At 41.4% G+C, this 25,162-nt stretch overlaps 1 protein-coding gene across 3 annotated transcripts in view; it reads left to right on the top strand.

Annotated features, from left to right (window-relative positions):
• UNC5C (unc-5 netrin receptor C) overlaps nucleotides 1-25,162 on the top strand; it is a 266,667-nt gene that overhangs the window by 142,030 nt on the left and 99,475 nt on the right. The window contains exon 1 of one of the 3 annotated variants that reach the window (XM_080368785.1): nucleotides 1-18,952. This exon is cut by the window's left edge and continues 23,449 nt beyond it. The exons of the other annotated variants lie outside the window; for them this stretch is intronic. Coding sequence (XP_080224911.1) covers nucleotides 18,925-18,952 — 28 coding nt within the window. The 5' untranslated portion in view covers nucleotides 1-18,924. The remainder of the gene's footprint in view (nucleotides 18,953-25,162) is intronic. 3 annotated transcript variants of the gene reach the window in all.

Raw genomic sequence — 25,162 nt, forward strand, 5'->3', positions numbered from 1 at the left:
GCCTGCCTGCCTGCTTGTGGTCAGGGGACAGCAGCTATGCATGGACAATTTATCCTCGGGTTTCTTAGCTTAAATCCTCAACTAAAACAGAAAAGAATCAATACACTTTTTTTTTTTTTTTTAACTGTGTTTGTGTGTGTGCCTGCATAGGCAGGAGAAACAGTCAAATCCTGGTTTTCCCACATGCCTTGGTATAAGTAGGGCCTTTTGGGCCAAATGCAAGGAGGAATCTGAGAGTGATTTTTAAAATGTCATTGGAGGTTGGGGAAAAGGTGGAAACCATAAAAGTTTCTTGCGTTAACTCAGGACTGATGCCAAAGCAGTTTGCTATTTCTCTTATTTATTTGTTTACTTAGCGGGAAGGTCAGATTAGCAAGAATTTTAGGATGTGAAATTTGCATTCGGTGATCCCACAGCAGTACCCTGTTCAAGCCTGTGTATATGCAAGTCTGATACTTCTTCCAGCTTGGTGGTTTTCATCACCAAAGTAGAGCAGGGTAGGAGCAGCAGACATAAGTCTGTTTGATCTAAATCAAGTGTCTCAGATCATTTACAGTGCAGCTCCTGGGTGGGACCAAGAGTGCAGTAAGATTACTAAAAAAGTGGGGTTTCTCTTTCAGAAAGAGTCCTGATAAGAGAAGAATCTCTCTTTGAAAATCATTATCCATGTGGGCTGGTGGCTGCTTACGTAGAGACAGCCTGTGGGCTCAGCTTTGATCCGAGGTTTTACGCACTGGCAGGGATGCTTCCCCCGGCTGACCTTCAGCCCAGGCTGAGCAGCTGAAGCTCAGGGCCAGTGGGCTGGCTGCTCCCACCGAGCAAGGGCTCATCCTCTCCCAGGGCAGAGAGGCACTGCCGCTGCAGGAGGGAAAAGCAGCAAGATTTTCTGGCAGCTGTGGCATAATTAATGGGTGTAAACTCAAACTGATGGTGATCTTGGAACGCTGAAGCTCAAGGATGGACAATTCTCATCTGTCAAGTGGGTTCTTTGCAGTTTGCAGTGTGCACCCTCTGGGAAATGTTGGTTTTGGAGTCAAATGGTGGGATTCAAAGCATTTTGTTGTGAGCAATTGAACTGTACTCCGATGACAAAAAGCAGTGCTAAGAGTACTTATATTTTAACTTACCCTGTCAGTGTGCTGATAAGGAGAGAAGGATTTGGGAGACTTTGCAGATGGGGAAATTAAGGCATTTAGATGTTACAGTTACCTGGGCCATGCCAAGTGGCATTTAGGGGCAGAGGCAAAGTCCAAGGAGCTGAAACAGTACAAGAAGGTAGCAATAATGAAAACCAGGAGCTATTGAGTTGTTTGAGGGAGTATAAATTTGACCAGAGGCACTGTCAGAACAAGCAGGTGTCTGTATGCAGTGCTGTTTACAAATGTGAAAATAATCTATGTTAATAATTGATTGTCCAATTAGTAAAACAAATATTACAAAGTTAGACAGCTTTGTGTGCCAGCGATGACAGGAATATATTTGACTGCAGCCCTTTACCAGCCTTAGTCCAATGCTGAGAAACATTATTCCAAGAAAATCCTGTTTGTTATTCCTCTTGCTTGCCCTTTTCTTCCTCCACCACTTACAATGGCATAATACAGGCAGACGCTAAGTACATGCAGTGAATAGCATTAGATGAAGATGTAGCTATGCTCATTGCATTGCTGGTAATAATCCTCGACAACATAAAAGCCCAGACCTGTCTAGGCGAGGTGACATCAGAGCCCCAACTTCTGCAGATTTTGAGGAGGAAAAGCAAGCTGGCAGGAATTCTTGCAGAGGGGCACAGAAACAACATCTGCTGCTGTTTTATCTCACTTGCCCTTGTAATGTCGCCATGTCCTGAGTGATGGTGTGTTTTGCAGAAGTATGTGGAAACTCTGGCGTAAGCAAATGTAACATTTTGGCAAGCCTTGGAAGTCCATGAATGCAGGTACAGATTACTGCCTTTACAGTGCGAGGCTTTTTTTGGAGACAACTGAAAAAGTAAAAATAAATCCTTTTCTTGGTGGCTTATCTTACAAAACAGTGAGTGTGGAGTACAATGTAAAGGTTTTCTAAATCAGTTGCCAGGAGCTTGCAAATCCCTTATCAGAAGTTACGCAAGAGCTGGACCTCTTATTACTCTGTTCAAATCTATATGGTTTTTGTACGAGTCTGTATTGGAAGTAACACACCAGTAATCATTCTTCTGGACACCACTAGTAATACATGGGATAGCTTTCCTAGAAGAGTCTCAAAGAAACACATAACCATTAATTGCTTAATCCTCACTGCACTCCTGCCAGATCAGTCTGGTGGGTGTAAAAATTTATTATGACCATTTTTCAAGGGAAGGTTGCAAGAGAGAAGAGGCAGCTTAATAAATGGATGGAATCGACTTAAATGTCTGTGCCCTGCATTTGGCTCTCTCCTTTTGGAAAGCATGATCCAGTCCCACAGCCCTCTGGCTCAGTCAGCACTTTTCAGGCCGCTGCCTGACATTTGGGGAATTTGAACTAGACATGTTTTTGTCCCTTTGAGTTTTGGGAAAGCAATTAGTAAGTTAGTCTGCTTATTGCTTATTTCTGCAATGCTCAAGCTATGTGGAGGTGCTGCGTGCACACAGAGATGCACACCTCCTCCGGCAAGGGTTGCGGACAGCATGCTGGCACAGCGAGCTGTAGCTGGGGGCACCTAGGGGTAGGTCCAAACCTGCAGCAGAAGGTGTCCTTGTTGACATCAGCAGTGAGGAGGCTTAGCAAAGTGCATTTATGTAAAGATTGTTGGGAGGAGAGAATTGATTAATAAAGAACATTATGAAGCTGAATGGCTACAGAGATCACTAACTCTCATTTTAATAATCCCAGAAGGCTTTTTGCCTTTGCACCTTTGGCAGTGACAAGAAAGAGTAAAAAATAACAAAGTGGTAGTGAAAGGCAGTGGTTTATTTCATTGTAAGGAGTGTTGTACTTAAACTTTCAAAGTTTTCATGCCAAAGGACATAGCGCGACAGTGGGGAAGGAAGAAGAGACAGCGATCAGAAGCGGGTCTGCTTTTTTCACTGTTTTATTCAGGTTTTCTCCCATCTTCCTTTGTGTTCTTCTAGACCCTGTGCTTGCCAGTGCAGGAAGACTTAATAGGTGTTTGTACAGCATGTTTGGGCTTTGTTCTAATTGTAGTATTTGAACACTACCAGAACAGAACTAATAAACAGTAATTACATCAATAATAGAGCCACACAGACTCATGTATAGAAGTCTGGAATGCTGAAATAAATCTCAATGAGATGAATTTGTGGGTAAGGTATATAATCAGGCATAAACTGCACTGTTTTTCTGATATGTGCCTCTGCTGATCATAAAAATCCCTGTAACAAGTCTGGCTTATAAAATAGCTTTGCTGTACACATTTTTCCATACATATTCTTACATCAGTGCAGCATGAAAATGGACTGTTTTGTGTAGCAGATTGCCATAACTTTGATAAAACAGTTTCACAATTCCAAATGAATTAAGAAAAAATAACAGTGACTATTCGCAACTCTTTGCATGTTTTGTAATATTAGAAGTCTTAAGGGGATGGATGTGGTAGGAGACAGACTGCAAAGAAGTTTGTCAGAGGTGTGATAAATTCTCATATGCTTCTCAGATTTTATGGCACAGCTTTCTACTCCACACGTAGTGTTCTCCTACTGCTCTCCACTTACACATTTGTTTAAAAGGGGAATAAATTAACTTAGAAGAGCAGCTGGTGGAAGTAGGTCAGCATTTTGGGGTAAGCATTCTCGGCTTCTCTTCAGGCTTGTGTTCAAGGAGATAGATTAGTAAGGCACAAGCAGGTAAATGGTCAATATTATGACATATACCTTTATGACACAGTTCTGAAGGTTACATTTGGACTTCGTTATGAGGAGTTAGCAAATGTCATGTGCTACTGGTATTTATTAGTGAATTTGATGTTGCATCCTTCAGCTTGGCTTGAAGGGAGTTTGCAGAGCTATGCAGGTTATTGATGGCAGGGATGCAAACAAACCTGGTGGTTTTTTATGGAGATGTTGCTAGGCCTGACTTTTGGAAGTAGACTCTACACAAGCCAAAATACAGCCTGAATTACCATATAAAGTCCATAATTGTCACTTTCCACCAGTGCCTTTTAGGGAAGGACTGCAGCTGGAGTGGTGTCCCAGCCAGTGGCACAGGTATCCCCTGTCCCATAAAATACAGGGCCTGGGCATGGCTTTTCCTTTACATATTTGACTCATGGCACAGGTGCCGACAGCTATATGTGTTAGCAGGGCAATGTCACATGCAAAGAGAGAACTGGCTGGATTCACTCACTGTGCCAAAATTGTTCTGCGTTGGCAAGGTGTACTTACCTGAGACGTGAGAGTAACTGAATTGACATTGGGTCCAACTTCCAAAATCTTAGGTCACACTAGATCTCTGTGCTTTTGTAGTTTTCTATATAATTGCTGGCAAGTGGCAAATACGAATACAACTAAGTTGTTACACTTCGCTATACAGTTCATGAGTATGTAAAATGTTATTGAAAAAGCTATTACTAAAGGAAAATTAAATTGAGAAGGCTGTGGTAGTTTTGTTGTGTATTAGAGGAATGCATTGAAAATCATTGCTTCACTGAATCTAAATTCTGCCTCTTAAATTTAGGTATAACGTATCTCACCTCCTGGAAGTCTATGGTTCTAGCAGTGATGTTCTATTGTTTACCTTAATTTAGGCCTTGAAAGCATGGAAGCCAAACACTTAGAAAGCAGCTGTTCATCTGAATGTATTGAGCAATTTACTTTAGGTAATGTAGCCTATAAAATTTTAATTTTGGATTAAATAAACCATATCCTTCAGCATGACTTTCTACCTTGATTTTCAGGGAATGAAATATGGGCACATTTAGTGAATTTCTTCTCCAGGATGCTCCAGTGGATAAGGGTCAATAGTTTCCTAATGAAAGCAGTCAATAGCAATTTCTCTTAGTAAGCACAAAGAAATTAGCATTAAATAACAGGCATCAGTGGCAAAAGTTTTATGTGATTATGTGGTTGGACTGCTACAGGCTTTGGGAAATAGCTGTAGCAGGTAGCATACTGCTACTCAGTAGATAGGAGGAAGCAGCTTAATTATATCCCTCTTGACAGGAGATGCATCATCAAAAAAGTGTCTAAACAAGTTGGCAACAAATGTACAAATATTTGTGTCTGTGTGTGCAAAGGTAGGCATGCTTTCTGCAGTGTTTATGTTACGCGTTTTATGTCTTAAGATGTGGAACTAAGTAGATGTTTTGCTGTGAAAAAAGGCTGAAATGATTTCTTGTCACAGTTCCTTCAACAAATACTGTTCTTACCCTAAAAACATGTTATTTCTCACCTCAGTTACTGTGGCAAGATTGCATGTGTTTTACCTGCACCCCTCTAGGGGCAAGACCTTCAGCTGGTATTGAGAAGTTTTGCTCTCCTGACAGTGATGGGAATGTCACTTGGAGCTGCTGAAGATCTGGCCCTTCTTTCCTTAGTCTTGGGATAGCACAGCACTGAAAAGATGTAACCTAAAGCATTGTCCTGTATGAAGCAAACATTACACTGCAAGTTTCAGATCAAAATCACACAGATGCTGAAGAGAGTCTCTCCGCTGACTGGAGTCACTGGGCTCTGACTGTGAGAGGGCGCGGGCAGGGATGTTGGTGTGGGTACAAGTAGTGACAGAGGCTATGATGGAAAATAGTCAACTGTTTCAAACACATCTTGTTTTTAATTTAAAAAATCTGAGCCAAAGCACGTGTAGCAATTTTCTAAGGAGAAAACGGTTGACCTATATCTTGAACAGTTTCATAAACATGTAAAAATAACCAGCCCTCAGACTCAGTGAACACCTCCAGCATGTGCTTACTCCTGTTTATTCTTGATACCAAATTAGCTTTTGACTTAGGACTCAGAGTCACATGTAGGCTCTAAGATGTAAGAGATAGGAATTTATTAATCTACGTAGGAAATGTTAATAGCCTGGGAGGCTCAGCTGTGTGTTGTTTTTCATCTGTTTGTTTTTAAGTCCTTCTTTTTAATCTGGTCCTTCTAAAGCTCTTCTCAATTTTTCACAGTAAAATAGAAGTTTCACAGGGTCGATACCTAAGTTTGTACAATCTGTATCATAGTATTGATTTGGGACAGGTGAGGAACTCAACTATTGGCAGACTGAGGAATGAAGGAGCATTTTTAATATGGCTCAGATGAGGTTGTGCCAAGGGCCCTTTATTCATCCCCGTTCCAAAGCAATACCTCATTGCATCTAAATAACAGCAAGAGAGGCAGAGAGGCGAGGAAAACCAGGGGAGAATAGCAAGATCTTAGAAAGAAGTCTGTTCCACATGTTGTCCAAGGCTGTAGGCTGTGAGGGACTGTGAGGATAATGCCTTTTTAATGTGTTGCTTTTAAAGACTAGTATTTCATCTCTTTACATCTTAGAAAATCTAACTCTTAGAATACAATGAATATATTAAGCAAAAATACTTTTTGAATAGCAGGAGAGAAAAATCAGGGTTTTTTTATATGGTGGCACAGTGAGCAGTCAATTTTTATTAGTTTTGAAGACCTGTGCTTTCATGTACTTGTTTCTTTGATGAGAAAAGTAGCTTAGTGTTTATATTATATACTTTCAGAGCTGTTCTTTGATATAAAAATTTAAGGAATGGATAGTTTATTGAAGTCTTGATTTTATTCTTGATAGACTACTGATTTGTCCAGCAAAGGAAATTGTTAGGATAAATTTTTCTTCTGCCCAATTCATTCCACAGTTCCCATTCCAGAGAGCACAACTTTATTACATATTCAATCTCATGCTCTGCTGTTATACAAAGACTATGCTCCAGAGTTATGCACTGCCAGTCAAAAAAAGCTTTGCTCTTGGTCAGCCATGACTTCATGAATAACCAGGCAGAGAATTACTCATGTCATTTATCCAGGCAGCGTTGTGATAGCAGCCTGGTTCGGAGGCAGCTCAGGCAGAACTGAAATGGTGCTCTGAGCTGCCCATGCCACAGGCATAGGACAAAAAGTGGTGTTATGACTTCCAGGCTTCAGGCATCCACACAGCCCCTGTGGTCATCCTCTTTATCCTCTTCATTGCAAGCAGTGTCCAGTTGCTGTTTAATCTAGAGCACAGAGACACGTAGAGCAAAGAAACAAATTGGTATTTATTTCTTTATAAGCCCACGCTCCTTCAACAACAAAATTTGCAAGACCAGTATTATTTATTATTGTTTAAAGACCAGTTTTACTAGAAACTCAAGACGATTGTACCAGATCTATGTAATGTCTTGCACTGGCTGTTGCTGGGAAGACTAATTGTGTGTCTGAATAAGTACAAACCGGGGGCAAATGCTCCTATTTGCATAGACATTCCGTGTGTTAGCCCAGATTCTTCAGTCCCAACTGACAGAAGGACAAGTTATTCTGACACACTGGAATAGCTTGTCAGGCGGTACAAGGCAGTGACTTACAGTAGCCAAGAGTTTGGTAAGGATTTCTCTGACTCTGCACAAAAGTCCGTTTCTGGTGGAGAAATAGGAGGTGAGACATTTGAGAACACCAAGTGAACCAAGATGCTCTGTATTGTGTAACCATAATTTGGAATGGGACTGGTATTCATTCTCATGGAACACCATTAGGAGGAAAAGCCTGTGTTAAAATGGAGCAACGGCACAATGCAGATGTCTATAACTTGGACTGAAACACAGTACAATTATCTCCAGTCAAGGGTTACGCATGCAGGATGTTTAGACTTCTGAGATCTGTGCTTGTCAAGGTAGGGAAGGGCTCACTATCCCAGCAAGCTTAATGTTCACCACCCTCAGTTAATTATTATTACGAGTGAAGCATTTAACCTTTCTGGCCCTGGATTAGGTTAAGCTGATTGTGAAGGGCAGTTCTTCCAGGAATTTCTCCTCTGTGCCTGAGTGATTATGTAGCATTCCCGTGCTTCTAGCCTTCCCTTGGACACACACATTCCCATGTGCACCTACGCTCCCTCTGCCTCCCATACCCCCTCCTTCTGCCAGGGCCTCCTACCCCACACCTGTAAACACCTGCTCACCTTTTATCATGACTGCTGCCATCTCCCCTTGGGACTGGTGACAGAGCTGTGCTGTGGTGCCCCCTCTCTACATGGCCATTTCCTTAATTATTTTCAAAAAAGTGAAGTTGTGTTTTTCAGGAACTAGCTGTAGTCTCAGTTCCTTTGTGAATAATGGGAGATAAATATTCTCAAAATAGCCACCTAACAGTGGGTAAATTATGACCTTTGTCCCTTTCAAAGCAAGGAAATTATGACCATTTGGAAAGATGGCAAGTCTGTATCAATTCTTTACAGTACAATCATGAGCTTGTGCTGGAAAAAAAATATGAAAAAGCGTTTAAAGTTAAAAAATAATTGCAGGAGAAATACTAAAACGTTCCCTCCCTTCTCACATGCCCAGCTTCTGTGTGCTATTTCAGTGAGTCTCCAGCTATTTGTGACTGCAGAGTATCTAGACATACCACAGCTTGCATTTATCTTAGGCACCATTGATACAAATACTGTTGAAGATCCAACACTGTGGATCGCAATGGAAGCTGAATATCCAGGGTCCCAGGTGGACTGGCACACAATGTACTGAAGGCAAACTTGTCACTTATTCATTGCTTTTATTATCCAAGCCAAAGAGATTAAAGTGGCTCAGTGCCTGCAAATACAATTCAAATTGTGATGTAGACCCAGATTTAACTCAAAGGGAAGCATAATGCATCTATCTTATTCCATAATGAGAAGGAAACTGTCTGACACCCATAGGCCAAATTTCTTGGCGGGCTCATTTTAAAATAAACTCATGCATTAATCAGTTTATTTGCATTGTCTTACAGAGAAACAAAAATATTTGTTCTTTGATCAAAGTCGTAAACTCATTATTGCTGGAAGGTCAAGTGTCTTCCTGCTAGAAGCATAAATACTTTGTTGCATCTGCACCTAAATTTTGTGATTTTTGGAAGGCTATCATAGACACGTAGCCGTGGCTTTATCTACAAGGCAAAGCTCACTTTTTTCTGCATGTAACAAGAATGCAATGAAAGGTCATCTTTGTCCCTGCAAGACTTTAAGGGGTAAAAGAAGAGTGAAGGGAATAAAGATTGCTCCTATGATCGTACAGACTGAATGGCTTGCTCATGGCTGCTCAAGATGAGCGTGGAGAGCTGGGATTGACCTCGTAAGCCCTGTGTACACATCTGTGATGTAGCTCAGCTTCCTTCCCCTCAGGACTTTGCCACCAGGTTTATGTTCTATTGGGCTGGACTTGCTTCCTGTGTGAGATGTTAAATCTTCCTTTCCATGCCTCGCGGGAGCATGCTTCACGTTGTCCTCAGTTACAATGCTGAGAGCATGGGGAAGGCCTGTAAGGGATGTGCATCAGGTGCAAAGTCTTGCTCCCACCTGACTGGCACATCTTAGCACAGAGAATTGAGATATCATTGCAGCATGGGACACAGCTGTTGGTAACTGTAATGTAGCGTGCTTGCAAATTTCCTGGCAAAATTGATACAGTCAGCACACAGTATGCTTTACAGAAATGATAATCAAATGTTCCATAATGATGTATGATTGAAAAATAGTGCTGGCACTCCTGGCCCCGCTCTCACAGGTTCTTCATATTAATGGACAACTTTGCCAATTTTCCATCTCCACCAGGGGGGAAATTCATCCAGGCAGCTGGGTTGCGTTTAGTTTTACAAACCTCAGGGCATAATCAGCTTGCTCTGGAGTGACAGGACCAGCAGCACCGTATGTTTGCAGGAATATTCCTGAATCATTTCTGAAGCACGCCGAGTACTGGCTGGGGCTATAAATGGGGGCTGCTGAGAGCTTAGTGCAAGTCACAGCGGGTGCCTGCTTGTAAGGATATGTGAAAGAGCAGCAGCTGCAGCTTGCACGTGATTCGGAGAGCACATGAAGACCATCCTCCATCTTCCCTGCTTCTGTCAAAATTCTGCAGACTCTGTTCTCAGCACAGCCACTGGAAAAAAAAATAATAGGCAGCACACAGGCTGTGTTGTTATTATTCGGCTGGTATTGACTGGCAGTACCAGGACACTGCAGAACTGTCTTTCTCTAGCTGTCAGCCGATCAGCTGTGACAGCCCTAATAATGGTTATGTCAGGAGGCAAGTAAAGAGATGCCACAAATGGATTGCACGTGTATAATTGCTTCAAAAACAAATCTGTTAATAAAAGGAGATGAGAAAATTGACAGGAAGAAATGGCTTATTGCATGCTAATTTTCTCCAGCTTTCATATTCTCTGTCTCTTCTCTTTTTTTTTTTAATTCAATTGGGTCACTTCTAGGGAAAATCGTGGTCAGAAAATTGAATATGGGGAGGAATTCTATACAATAAATAATTACAATGATGTGTTTTTCCCAACAAGGATCAAGTTCAGGCAGATGGATTTTGCAGAAGAGCTGTTACTTATCTGATGGCTCTTTCAGATTACATTTACCCTGTTTCAGTCTTTGAGTTTATAGGCAAGGGAGAATATGAATGGAGTGGCCCAGAGCATAAAAGCTCTTGGCCCACATGTCTTCAAAGGTGTGATGTCATCACACCTGTGTTATCCCTCTAAAGGAAACAGAAGATCCTGCAAATTCTTGTTCATGGGAATGGCAACATCCATAACAGATTAAAAGGATTTTATTTTCCCAGCCCACAGCCTATCAAGATCCATATGCCTGTTCCTGAATCAAAACATTCTGCCTCCAGCACTGTCTCAATAAAGTTGCTGGTGTATTTAAACAGAGCTATTTACAGAGCGTATAAGACTGACTAAGATATATCCAAGCAGTTCAAATCCAGGTTGTCCCAGAAATAAGATAAGGAAGCCCTGAAGCAGGTGAACAAAATAAATGAACAGATACAGCTGATGAGGCAATAATGCTAGAAGTAAATAATTTGAGAAAATTGTGCCAAATAATGGGATCAATGCTACTCTTGATGAAGGCAATAGTTTCAAATGTCATTAGGAAACAGCTGCAAGAGCAATAAATAGAAGCTCAAGAATGCCCATTTTGGTGCAAGTTTTTATTTTTCAGAAGGAAATGGTCTTTTTTTTTTTTTTTTTTTCCCCTGAATAAAAGCATTTCTATATCTCTATATAGCTAAATATATCTATACTCCCCAAATACATTTAGACTCCCCAAGCCTCCAAAGTTGTTCTGACTGCAGGAACAGCTGGAATCCCTCCTGATCAGGGGCCCTACAGGATGCTGCTGTAGTTCAGTGGTAGAAAAGGTCAGTGTATATGCACCAGGATCGAGATATTCTGGTAGATTTATTAACTTTGTTGACGAACATCTTCCTAGTTCTGAGTTACAGAACCTGTTTAGAAGAGGTGGGGGCAGCAGTATGGTTTATTTTTTTGGTTTATTATTGGTCTGAGGTTGCTGAAAGTGAAAGTACTTATTGTAGAAGTTGAATGATACCCAAGAGGTGTGAAGTTAATTTGTGCTCTTGCTGGCTTTCTAATAAACACTTTTCTGTTGCATGAATTTAGGCATCTATATTGGTCACAATTTGCGGCCTCAGCAGAGAGCCCAGGAGTCACATTGCTTCAGAGATGCGGTTCACTCTTTTAAAGCAGTCTAGTTAAGCTAGAAAAACTGCTTTAAAGCAAGAATTGAGTCTAAACTCTCTTGGCTATGACAAGGGACAGCTCTACCCCTAGAAAATTTTGTCTAAGTGATGACTAGAGATAATCGAGAAAAGTGAAGACTAGACTGAGATTTCAGGAGAGTCTGTTTGACTCCTGATTCAACCAGTTTTCAATCTGATAGGTTCCCCGTGCTGTAAACAAAAAAGGAAAAGAAAAAATAACCCCAAACTTTGTCTCCAAGATGTATGAGACCACTGCTGACAAGGAAATGGACAAGTTCTCTGGCAGTAGAGCAGGATTACCGTGCACTTGAAGAAACTCCTTGATGTGTCTGGTTTTGGATGTTGGATCAACCAGCCTAGTGGGTTTTTTTAGTACTTAATTAATGCTACAAGTACAAATTTCAAAAAAATGTATCTGGGCAATAGTTATTTTCACATTTGTAAGGAGATATTAGGAATGTCATATGATAAGAGTGGTAATACAACCAGGGAAAGTAGGACAAATACAAGGTAAGATTTGAACAATATTCATTGATGTTAATGTAACAAAAATAGAGAAGACTTGTTTTGTAGCTGAGTGCTGTGATTTGTGCTAAGATAGTTTATGGCTGTATCAGTTTTTACACTTTTCCTCCAGTTGTTTGGGGATGTAGCATCTACAGTACGTTATTTAAATACAATGGATGCTTCATATTCATGCTTTTCTTAATTAAACATTCTGTGCCGTGGCTGGGGTTCAGGAGAGCAGTCACTGCATGAGCTTTCTCTGCTTGAGCAATGAAGAGCAAGTTGCTGTACATGACAGCATTTCATCTCTATATGGCTGGGGACAGTAATGCATGAGCAGCAGGTGAAGGCATTAATCTCCTTAGCTATCCAGAAATGAACTGTCATGTACAGCAACTTGTTCTCTGCTGCTGCTGCTACCTAGTCCCCTCTCCTTCTGTGTCCAAGATTACCTTTGCATACATTAAGCATATTCTTGGGGTAATGATATTTTTCCACCTGGAAACAGCAGACCAGGGGAATATGAAGCCAGGAGGTGCTGCAGTCCACGGGGCCAGGCGGTGGTGGTGGTTGTGGCAGGTACAGAAGCAGTCGGGATGCCGCAGGACATCTGCTTTCCAAGCCTGCAGGTCACAGGGTTTGAGTGGGAGACCCTCAGGACTTGGAAGAAGCTGCTGTGTGTGGGGCAGTGGAAAAACAGGCTGGTAACTTGTTATCTGAGGTGTGTGTGTTGCATTAATGTATAAATGCGTATACACAAACATAGTGTATAAACGACCAATGTCTCCAGTGCCCTGGTGAATTTGCTGTAAAATAGTCCTTTCCCAGGTGACTTCCAAACCCGTTGTGTTTCTGCTCACCAGGCCAGAGCACATGGGAAGCAGGACCCTGGAAGAGAGCAAGTTAACTAAAAAACACCTCTAGCTCTAAGTGTGTAAATCATGTAGAGCCGTCTAATTTCAGCATGCTGGCAGAGATTAACATAATAGTGGTTTGGGTGGGTTTTTTTGGTGGGGGGGGAGACAAATTCAGGTTAATTTACAGTGGTGGGAAGTGCTGCACTCTGCTTAGTGTTGGCAGGGTGACTGCACTACACATTACCAAACAGATTAGATGGATTTGGGAAAGAAGCAGCTCAGCTAATAGGGATTTTGTTCACTAACAGGAAGATACAGCCCAGACTCCTTGCGCAAAATGCTGACTGTCTTGCTTATACAGTACCTGTTTTCAGCTGCGCTATATAATGCATTTTGGCATCAGCATTGAGTGCAGTGGGAATCCAACGAAAATACACCCCCCACTCTAAGTATTAGCAATGAACTTCTGAGGTTTCTTGCATACAATTACTCCCCAAATGCACAGCTGCTGTTTTAATTTAGATATTAATTTTCTTGTCTGTTGTGATTTTTCCACTTAAAAGGAAATGTGGCTCAGACAGTGAAATGGAACCATTGCTAGTAACCTTTTTGGTGAAAAAAAATCATGTACTATAGCTAATAATTAAAGTTATATGTTTTCTACCCTTTCTGCCCCAAACCTTGTACAGTCACACAATGTGACCTTTACCATGTATTTACAGATGTTTGATTTAATTACTGCCGTGCTCTGGTGGTCATAAATTAGAAACCTGTGAATGAGGCTACCTAACACCAAAATGAACTAGTGCTATTCAAGCCAATTTTACTAAATGAAAAGCAGAAAAAGCTGTTTAACAGGAGAACCACTTTAAACTGTAGTCTCTGGTTAGACACCAGAATAAAGACGGATTACCTCTTGCGTTATTCAAATGTTAGAATATTATTACTATTGCATGGATGGATGGATTTTGCATGAATGTGAGTAAAGTAGATCTGTAGTTAATTATTCTGAGAGTTATAAAAGTAAGTACAACTATTTAGGTTTGATATTGGCTTTTACGAGATTTCTGCCCTCAATCATTCTGTCTCTGTTTCTTGGCTATTAATCTTTATCCATTTGTAACAACATAAGGAGATTCCTGACCAGTCAGGTTTGCTGAACTTGAGGAAAAAGGGATGGGAGGGATGTGGAATTGTGAAAGAAAGGGATAGAGAGCCTAGAGGCAAGAAAGAACAGGATAAAAATGGGGAATAAAAGATAGAACAGAAAACCCAAGAAAAGGGCTGAAAAATGTCAGAGATGAGAAAACAGAAAGTAGTATTGAAATACGTATGTTTTATGCTCAAATCAGTCAGACAGCTTAGGTCTGTGTTTCTCTAGTGATGGCATTTATGATCAGGACTTGACAGGTTCAGCTGGGGCTGGATCTGCTTCCTCAGAAGGGTTGGGGTTGATGGGGAGAGAGATTAGAGCACTGATCCATTGCTCCCCAGCTTTGAGCTGACCTGCTGAGGAGTGCTGAATAAATAAATACAGCAATACAAAACATGTCCATCAAAGCCTGCAAATTAATTGCCTTTCCATTATTCCTGTACAATATTTCTTTTTCTTCATGTTTTGGATTCATTCATTAGCATTGCTGTGTTGTCTTTTTGAGTGCAGGTCTGTATTTTAAAAATCAAAACCAAAGGAATCTGTTTGCTTCTGGTTAGGGCCAAGGATCTGGCACAGGCAGCAATGTTACTTGTGCAGGCAGCTGACAACTCAAAAATTTACAGGTTTGGACTTGATTGAGATACAGACAAATGCAATTTCTTGGAATAATCTGGGCTGTTGTTGAACAACACTGGTTTTTTTAGACTCAAAAGAGTCAATTGGAGATATAAATGACCATGTGTCCCCAGTACAAGCAATGCACATTTAAGGGCTAGTGTAACCCTGGCTAAATTATATTGTCCTGAGTGCTATGCAGTGTGTTAGCCCCTGTGGCATCTACAAGACAGGTGTAGATCTCTCTCAGCACTTCTTACCCCTGCTGCTAGAGGCGGTCTGCTAAAGACACTTCAAGTCACTTTTTCACTCCGTTTCTGCTACTGAAACACAATACTGTTATTTTCTGACCTATAATTTCCGTTTTGGGGTGCTTCTGATTTAGTCCAAACCAATTCACAGCACTGATGAGAAACAGTGATGTAACTTAGTAGCAAGGCTCTTGCTTCTCAGGATCTGAAGCCCCACTTCCAGTGGCATTTCCTCTTGGCATATTAAGAGATATCAGTCCCCATAGGAACCTTACATTAAAAATGGATGTGGCAGACAAGAAACTATTCACAGATAAGGAAGGGAAGTAAGTCAGCATGGGATAGATCCAGGAGTTAAACTGCAGCTGCTGGTCTCTGAACATCGGCACTATCTGTCTTTCTACAAAACATCAGTGCTGGATCTGTTCTCAACACTTGCTGGGGATTTCTCTACTTTAACTGCTGATGCTGGTTGTAACTGTGATTTCTAAGTAATCAGAAGGTTTCCTTTTCTTTTTCTTCCCTTGTTCTTCCTGTTAGTGGCCATGAAGCAAACTTGAAAAGATTTGGAGGGAAAGGGTGGGGTGGTGGCTAGGAGGGGTGACCATGCTCTTTGCTGGTACTGGAGTTTCCCACGCTGGGATCCAGAAGCCTGATGGCACATGTCAGAACTTCTCATAGGCACAGCACATTTGCTATCTGGTCTCAACAACTTCTGCTTGAGTTGTCTTGGGTGCTCCTGATGATGGAAAGGGTGGCACTTCACAGGCACTTGGGCCAAACGTTGAGATGGAGGTAAAGTCAGGAGCCTGCTGTCTTAGGTTGCTCTTTGAAATTTAAGATATTTATTTTTTTTAATTGTTAGAGAGTTTGAGAGTAAGAAATCAGCAAGATTTAGGAGTGAGTTTTAATGAAATTAGTCACTGCAGGGGGAAATTTCCAATCTCTAACTGAATACTTGAGACCTTTCGTGGACTCCTGAAATAACTGCGTGGGTGCAGACCGTTTCTGTTAACATGTACAAGAGGGACTTCTGCAGTTGCCTGCTGTGGGCACTGGGATCTGTCCATCATAGTTTTCACCTTTAGAAAATGATAGGTTGGGTGTTAATGTCAATGAACTAGCTGTGTTCTCCTTCCATCATCCTTTATTTGCTGAGTTTACTGATGGTGGGGGTAGAGTGGCAAGAGGAGAGGATGTGCTCTTCTATAAATAAATGTGTGCTCAAAGAGGTACATTGTCCATGCATCTCCTCAAATAATCAGGCTCTGCATGGAGGATGATAGGAGATTAAATCATCCTCTATGTTTCCAAAGGAAATAAGCCTTTTTTGCTTTCATTTTGCCTCAGAGGGAGGAATAAATTTGATTATTTTGTGTTAAGATTTGGTTGAACACCTTATTATTAGCATTATTAGTATATATAGTACACACAATCTGTTGTTATTTTTATTAATACAACCACGGTATTCAAGCGGACCGGTGCTTTTCATTTGCTTACAAAGTCTCATGTATTTACAAACCCAATTGCTAGTCAAAATAAATAAATAAAAGTCTGATTCATATTTCTGATCCTAGGCAATAATCTGTGTTCTTCCATCTGGCTCACTAAATACCTAGGTGCTTAATTCAATAAGAAGATATTTATCTTTTCTACTTCTTTTAAGGATTTTCCCCCCTTTTCCACATCTGGTGCTCAGATTCCCAAATTCCTGCCCCCACTCCTCTTCTCCCCAGAAGCTCCTGCTTGGAATATAGCTAATGGATTTCTAATTCAATTTGGACTTCTGCTGGGACAAATCAGCCTCATATAAAATAACTTATGGTTCTTGAAAAATTGGCTGTGGGTGAAATTAGGTAACTAGCACCAGGCAAATAATAATATCATTAAGATCTACGGAAGAAAGCAGTGAGTAGGTAGATATTAGTGAAGACTAATGTTAGTCTCAGGACAGCAGTCCCACCTCTAGCCCGTGGAGAAAGCCCTTCTGAGCACCCAAGGTCAGGATCCTGCTCCAAATCCTGCTCCTCAGCTGCTCTATCAATGCAAAGGGAGACCAGCAACAGCACTTGCATCAGCTCCCAGATAGCCAGACTTTGTTCCCATGTCATTTCATAAACATAGATTTGTTTGTGGTCCTTTGTGTAACAGTTGTTGGCTGTTTGGTAAATGATGCTCACAGGTATTTTGGAGAAATTTTGAAGGAAGAGTCTGAGTTCTGAGTTGTTTACTCAGTTCAAAGGCAGTGTATTAGAATGCTACCTATCAGGCTGCTACATCCGTTTTGCAGATGGGACCCTGAACCTGACAGAGCAGATTTCCCCAATGTTGCAGAAGAATATCTATCTCTCGGGTCTCAACTTGATCCCTTAACTAGGTGGCCGTATGACTGAGCTATTATTTTAGATATAGGCAAGTGTCCTGTGTTTTTCTGGGACAGAGTAATCCCGCTACCTAGATTGACTGTACACTTTGAATAGCTCATGAAATCAGGATCAGTGACATCCCACTACATCTCAGTTTTATTAATCATGAGGTGTTGGATCATCACTCTTTGCTGAGTAAAATGCTTGCATTGAAACTGTTACAAATCCATGAGCAGAGCTCTGTGGCACTTTTAATAATGGGAAAAGTAAGGGTAGAAATAGCCATTCTTCCTGGAACCAAAGAATTGACATTTTAACCCTAACATACTGACACAAGAAGCAAACTTAATTATTAATATGAAACAACATAAAAAGCAAATTATTTGGAAAGTACCACATTGTTACAGACCCTCTATCAAGCTAGTAGTATGGGACTCCTTTCATTGTGCCCTAGCCATCAACAATATGTTGCAAATAGATTTATCTATATTAAACCAACTTGTGCCGTGTAATATGATTTACCACTGGCCCTCAAATCTATCTGCCTACGGCTGATGACTCTCTAGCCTGAGCTCTGTCATTGTTTCTAGTACATGACAAAGCGTTAAGAAATCCTCACGTGAGGAAAGGTAGGATCAATTCTTCATTTGATCATCATATTTGGGACACTGCATTCAGACTTTTGACACAGCAGTCAGATGAAGGACCTGAGTCTGAACTTCTAATTCTAAAAACATACACAAAGTTAATGATCCTTGGGTTTTTCCTGAACTATGTGCTTTGGAGTATACCCAGGAAAGTTGTTTCTAGTATGTGTTGAGAATGTATTTTATGTGCTGTAAAATGCATCCTACCATCTAACCACAAAGGTTACGTTAGGTCTTGTTAAAAGAGATCTTTCATATTATTGTAACAGGCACCTACTTTCATGTTCTTGTAAATATGGCAGGCTCTGTCCTGTGTGACGAAGAGTGCCTGAAGGGGACTTGTGAATAAATAGGTTTAACAAAAAGTATTTTAGCCTAAGCCTTGTCCATCTTTAATTAGTTATCAGGGTTAAAGAAGGGGTCAAGAGCCTGGAGCTGCTTCAGGACTAATGTGTCAAAGGGAAGTGAAGCCTAACACTGAAGAGGAAATGATGCTTCTCAGAGGTTTAATAATTTTTTGACCCCATGTCAACCATGATGACTACTAATGGCAGCTGCAGCAGAAATGTTTCAAATTAGACTTTACTTTGCAGGTGGTTAGGAGGGGATCCTATGCCATCATGCAGATCCATCACAAGCTAGCATCCAAAAGGAAAAATGCATTTCAGTTTTACAGGCAGAAAACAAAATCTCGTAGCCTGACATTGAGGTTCCTCTGCAGTTCACATGTTGCACTCGTATCAGAGAAAACAGAACTGACAATAATATGCAGCCAAACTGCTTGAACTCTACCAGCACAACCATGTCTAACAGGAGTTGTGTTAATTTTCTAATTAGATTAAATGCCTGGAGCTCACACCTATGGAATACAACGTGTGCGCTTGGCAAAGTAAGTCTTGCATGTTATTCTCTGTGGTTTTGTTACATGGCAGAATAAGGAAGATAAAGTTTCGGAGAAAATCTGCAACCCACTTTTTTTTTTTTTTTTCCTTTTTTTTTAAAGCATGAATATTTTATTAGTTTTAAACAAATGGAAAGAAACAGCAACAGGACAAAGGAGAGCAATCTTCCACAGGGTACTAATTACCAAGAAATGTCACTGATGTCATCTGCTGTTTGTACAAGCACTTTTGTTTTATTTTCAGGTGCTGTACTTTTGATAGCCTTGCACAGAAACTGGGCCAACCTTATCCAGTAGCTCTGTACAGACAAAACAACAAAGATTCCACCAGAGTTAATAGAAGTGTTTCAGAGAGAAATGTGACTGCTGGTATACAGGACAGGGCAGCAAAGAGCCTTTGCCTCTTCACATGGCATTTCACACTGCCAGTGCTTGCAAGTCAGCCTCACCTCTGACGATTTGCCTCCGTTCCTGTTTCATCTATTTATATGGTTAGATCAACCTCCTAATAAATTGCTCTTGCAGATTACTGCACTAGTTTTCTTATATTGACAACAATTATCATAAAGTTTGTTGCCCAAAGAACAGCTTGGTGCTCTTCATATGCAACAGAAAGTATTTCTATTGCCTTGCATGAAATCATACCGTCTTCTGACATTTTCCTGCACCTACTCCAATGCTAACAAGTAGCTGTACCTTCTCTTGCATTTTTAGGCAGCAGCTGGTAGTCTGACGGAGTAGTCTGGCTGGCAATGGTAAAATTCTGGACACAGATGCTTAAATGTCATGTCTGTGTATATATCCACAATTTTGTCTTGGATTAGCAATGGGATGTATAAAGAAATCTCCTTCCCTTACAGAGAGGGCTGTGGGAGCTGTTCTGGGGACACATGTTTTGTCTTTAGTTTGCCTCTGATCTGACTAATGATAAAATTGCCATTAGCCTCAAGAGAAGCAGAAACTTTAATTATAATTATGAATTAAACAAACTAGGGGAAGATGCCTTTTCCCAAGGCAGTAATTCATAGCTTGCAAGCTGCTTTGTAAAGCTGGTACAGTCAGTGTTTTCATCATCTAGATGTGATTCTCCTTACTCTGTTGCAAATCAGACCTGAATTCACTGGAATTTGTTGTTGATCACCAGCAGTGCAGCTTACCAGGGAAACCCAGGCAAAATATATTCCTAGCATTGCCCTGAGAGAAGGAGACGGTGCTATCAGAGCAGGGGAGATGCAACACAAACTGATTGCTGTAGGTGACACAGTTGCTCAGTGTCCACATTGGCCGTGGCTGAGTGATAACCATTTACCCTTTCATCTTCCTCTGCCGTTGGTGTTATACCTGACCATGCAGCGTTCGCATGAAATAGGAGCAGGGAGAGAAGTGCCTGACAGCAGAGGCCCCCCGGCTGGGCACAGTGCTGCTGACTGAGGACCAGCAGCCGTTTGGCTTATTTGGCTGTGAAACGTCCCTACTTTTGAACCACAGCTCCCAGGCTTAGCAGGCACCCTGTCTAACGCCAGGCTGTGCGCTTCTGCGGCAAGGGAAAGCAAGGCGCTTTCGTCTCTTCTTCAGCTCTTCCCAGCTTTCTGAGAAAGGCTAGTCAAGGTAAGATGGGTGTAACAAGCATGATCACCTTGGGCCTTCGGTAGCCTATTTATTTATTTTGGGATGTTCAATGTAGTAGGCCTGTCATTGAATAATGGAAACCTCCTTCCTGGACTCTTTATTTGAGTAAAAATCCAGTATTTCAGATTTCTTAGATGTCCATCGTCTGGATCTTGGAAAGGGTTCCCAGTTGGCGCCTGTGGCTGGCAGTGGCTGGCGTATGGATTCCCATGCCTCGGTGGAAGTTGCTTTTTTTTGGTAGGGGTGCAGGAGGACAGGAAAGGATGTGTTTGGGGTTTTTTTGACGGTTGCGTGTTTTGGGGGAGTCTTTTGCCCAGCAGCCTTCTGATTTATATGTAGCTACTCAGTGGATAAGTTTCTCATTTTCTGAGTTTGCGCAAAGCTTGTGTTTAACCTCCTGGGGATGTGGTATTAAGCCGAGATGTGTTGGGAGAGTCTTCACCGAGCTGTTGCAGGTGCAGGGGAAGTTCATTCCTCTCTGTGGTCTTTATTTATTCTGTTTCTGGACTGAAGTCACCCAAAAAAGATGAACATTGCATGCCCTATTGATTTCTCATTCAATCACTTTTCCAAGACCATGCCTGCACTCCTTTTTCCCTGACAAAAAGAGCATTTAATTTTGTGGGTGCTCAGTAAATTTGAGTCTGAAATTTCCTTGACCTTGCTCCTGTGAGAGTTCAGCAAGGTTCAGCGAGCATCTGGTTTGTGGGCTGCCACAAAACTAAGCCTTGTCTTCAAGCATGTAGAGGCCTGCAGTGAATTCAGCTACAAGCAAGCGGATGCCAGCCTGCCAAGTTGGCCAAATATTATGCTGCTATAAAATCATAATCTTCCTGGGCTATTTGGTGAAATCTTTAATTTTTGAGATGCTGAAGAATAATGTGTGATTGCCTTATTGCATGCCCACCCTGCAATCAGCTGGAGGTAAGGCTGGCAGAGGGTAAGTGCTGAGAAAGCCATCCTCCTCCTCCTCTTCCCCAGGGCAGGGCAAGGCAGGAAAACGTGATTTCTCTTTCAGGGCACACGCTGCACTTTGCTGTGCCCATTCTTTGTCTCTGTGTGGTCTCCAGGCGTGGGGTGGGGTCAAGAAGACGCTCTGACATAGAAACTACTCACTAGTAATTCTTAGAAAACCTGTGTTATCCCATTTCTTCATTCAACTCAACTTTGGACTCACAGTTCCATGGGTGTTATGGGGCTCTAAGGTGGAGGCAGACTATATGGCATACTGGATTTTTTGATATTTTGCTTCCTTGCTGTCCATTTGGTGGCACAGTGATACCACCTCCTTCCTAGGAGGACAGAAGCCCTTGCAACTGAAGGGCTTCCAGCTGAGCAATTTTTGTTTCCTGGAAATGTGTGCACTGTAATCCAAACCCTTGCCTCCATCCTGATAAGCTGTTTTACTGAGCTAGCACCTGCTGTTAATTTCACAGTAAACAGCACTTGTTGCTCTAGAAAGCTTTTTAATCATAACATTAAAAAAATGAACAGAAATCCCATCCGTAGTCAACTCCAGCTGCCTTTCTTGCAGTGCATGGGGAATGATCTTGCCGAGCGGTGGGCATCCAAATGCAAATGGAATTAGCTCTGCAGCCATTCATTTTAAATTGCTCTTGAATCATTCTGAAGTAAATTCCATTTGAGAAGAATTTGCTTCAGGTCTCGCACAAAGAGATAATGGTCCAATATATTATGATCTATGCAATAATAGTTTAAGTCTTGCAGTTCAGAAATATAGTGAGTTATATGCTGGGTTGATGAAAATTAAAGCTTGATATATAGTAATAAAACTAGTGATCTAGAGATGAATAGATTGGTGTACGGAGCACAATATTTTCCTGCCACAGATTAGAGCTGGGATACTAGTCCATAAAAAGGGAAGTATACTATAAAATCTCCTTTTTCACTTGTTATGCATGAAGAGCTATAATATGTACAGTTTTACAAACAAATGCATGAAAAGAATAAAGGCCTTTCCTAACATCAAAAGCTTCCTGACTTAGGCAAAGATTTGTTTTACCTTAAAAGAAAATTGAACTAAAATAAACATCAAATTCCTACATGTGGCAGTCCATGCCAGCTTCTATCAATGCTGATTTCAGTGTCACTTCACATATTCCTATAGATTTTGCATTTGACTTGTGTTTAAAAAAATATGTATTTGTCAGATACTACAGAAGGCAAATAAAAAAAGCATATCTATATCTGGGCCAGCAGCTAAAATAAAAATTCCAAATTAAGTTTATAGATTAAAATGGCTTTTTAAAATTCATTTTCTTAATATGAATGAATTGCATGAGTGAAACCAGTTTAGCAGTACCATTAATCAGGTCTTTTGTCTTGCAAATATAAATCAGTTGATAACAACAGATGGGCTGTACACTTTATTATGTAAAAATAAAGATGAACGTGACATACTGCAGAAGTAAACTTGCAGCTCAGAGTTCCTGAACACAGAAGGGGATTTGTTGCGAGAGGGGAGAATGGTGTGTGCCTCATATTTGCATGTGATCAAGGTTGTAAGGGGAACTTGCTGCACATGACATTGACATAATGACTGGAAATCAAGTTTGTGAATTTTTAGTGTTTGTTTGTATCTACACTCCCAGATCACTCCCAAATGGTTTAATTAGCTTTTTCCCTCCAGACGGAGGGAAAAAAATGTCGAACTACTTAGGAGAGTTAAATAAGAGAGTTATAAAGTTTGCTGCTGTATTGCACCATTGGGAGATGAACATTAAATAACCAGTGATAACCATCAGGAAGATTCGGATTAAAATCTCAGGCAAGATTTATCCCCTTATATAACGACTGAGGACACGAGAGGTAACCCCCATCCAAATTATAGAAACAGGCCCAGCAGGCCACATGGTTATAACAAAGTCATCCCTGAAAAACCTAAGTCAGAGTTTGGTCTTTGTATGGGGACAGAGAAATGACCTGTGTTTACCTACAGCTGGTCAGGAGAAACTTTTATTTTATTAAGATGGAGAGTTTTATTAGTTTGTTAGAAACTGTAGCCTCATGAAAACACAGATTCCTGAGATTACCTCAATGTTACCAAAAGTTTGTTTTGTAGAGAGTTGCAAAAAATCTCAACACAGTCACATGTCCTATAGTGCCATTTTCAGAGATTAATATCTTTGTTGGATTTTTAAGAATATTTCATTTCATAACTACACTGCCATTGTAATTACACTCGCTTGTCACTACAAGCATTACAATGAAAGCATAACAGCATAGCAGTCTAATTTAAAAATATTAAATACAAGACTTGGATCCAAGATGTGTGTTAAGGTTGATGGTTCAAAACCCTGTCCCAAATCAGCAGCCAAATCATCTGACTGTCCCAAGCTGTGCTGCAGCTGTGCCAGTTGTGATGGTCTCATGGTTTAACCCCAGCTGGCAACCAAGCACCAGGTGGCTGCTTGCTCGCCCTTACACGTGTGGGATGGGGGAGAAGAGTAAAAGTGAGAAAACTCGTGGGTTGAGATAAAAACAGTTTAATAGATAAAGCACAAGCCACAAACGCAAGCAAAGCAAAACAAGGAATTCATTCATCATTTCATCATCCGTGGGCAGGCAGGTGTTCAGCCAGCCCCAGCAAGGCAGCGCTCCGTCATGCGTAATGGTGAGTTGGAAAGACAAACACCATCATTCCCAAAGTCCCCCCTTCCTTCTTCTCCCCCCAGATTTATATGCTGAGCAGATGTCATATGGTATGGAATATCCCCTTGGTCAGTTGGGGTCAGCTGTCCCAGCTGTGTCCCCTCCCAGCTTCTGTGCCCCCCCGGCCTGCTTGCTGGTGGGGTGCAGTGAGGAGCAGAAAAGACCTTGGCTCTGTGCAAGCCCTGCTCAGTGATAACTAAAACATCCCTGCGTTATCAGCACTGTTTTCAGCACAAAACCAAAACATAGCCCCATGCGAACTACTATGAAGAAAATTAACTCTATCCCAGCCAAAACCATCACAAGTGAGCAAGCCATCATGAAGGGATTTAAGGTTCTTCCTCAATGCATCCACACCCCAAAAGGCAAGTACAACAGCCCAGCACAGGGGAACCACAGCTGCACACCCTGCAAACCACCATCCTGAGGCTTCAGCCAGTGGCAGCAGGCACACTTGGGTGGGAGGAGGGGTGGTTTGCCTTCCCACAGCAGCCGATCCCATCTCTTTAGGAAATGCGGGAACACCAAGTGACTTCCCATGACAATTCACACAGGCTTATTAAGCTGCTGGTTACTTTTCAGCAGTGAATAGCAGCAGCGAGGGGCCCTGAATGCTGATGGTGGTAGGACTAGCTTTGTAGTGTGATTGGGTTTTTTTTCTGCCAAACAAAAAAACCCAGTCATCATCATATTCTGGATGCTCCCCTCAAGAATCTGCTCTATGAGAAAAATAACTCCAATGTTATTACTAATAACAACAGTACAGGGGCAGGGGTTGGATGAACATACTCCAGTTTAAAAAGCCCTAAAAAATCTGTCTCAGCTACTATCTTAAATGTATTGTAAAAGCACAGATTTTAAATGCCAGTTTCCAAGGTCAGGGCAGCCTCTGTGCAC

This window comes from Falco punctatus (genome assembly GCF_963210335.1).
Source record: "Falco punctatus genome assembly, chromosome: 1".
Lineage (NCBI taxonomy): Eukaryota > Metazoa > Chordata > Aves > Falconiformes > Falconidae > Falco > Falco punctatus.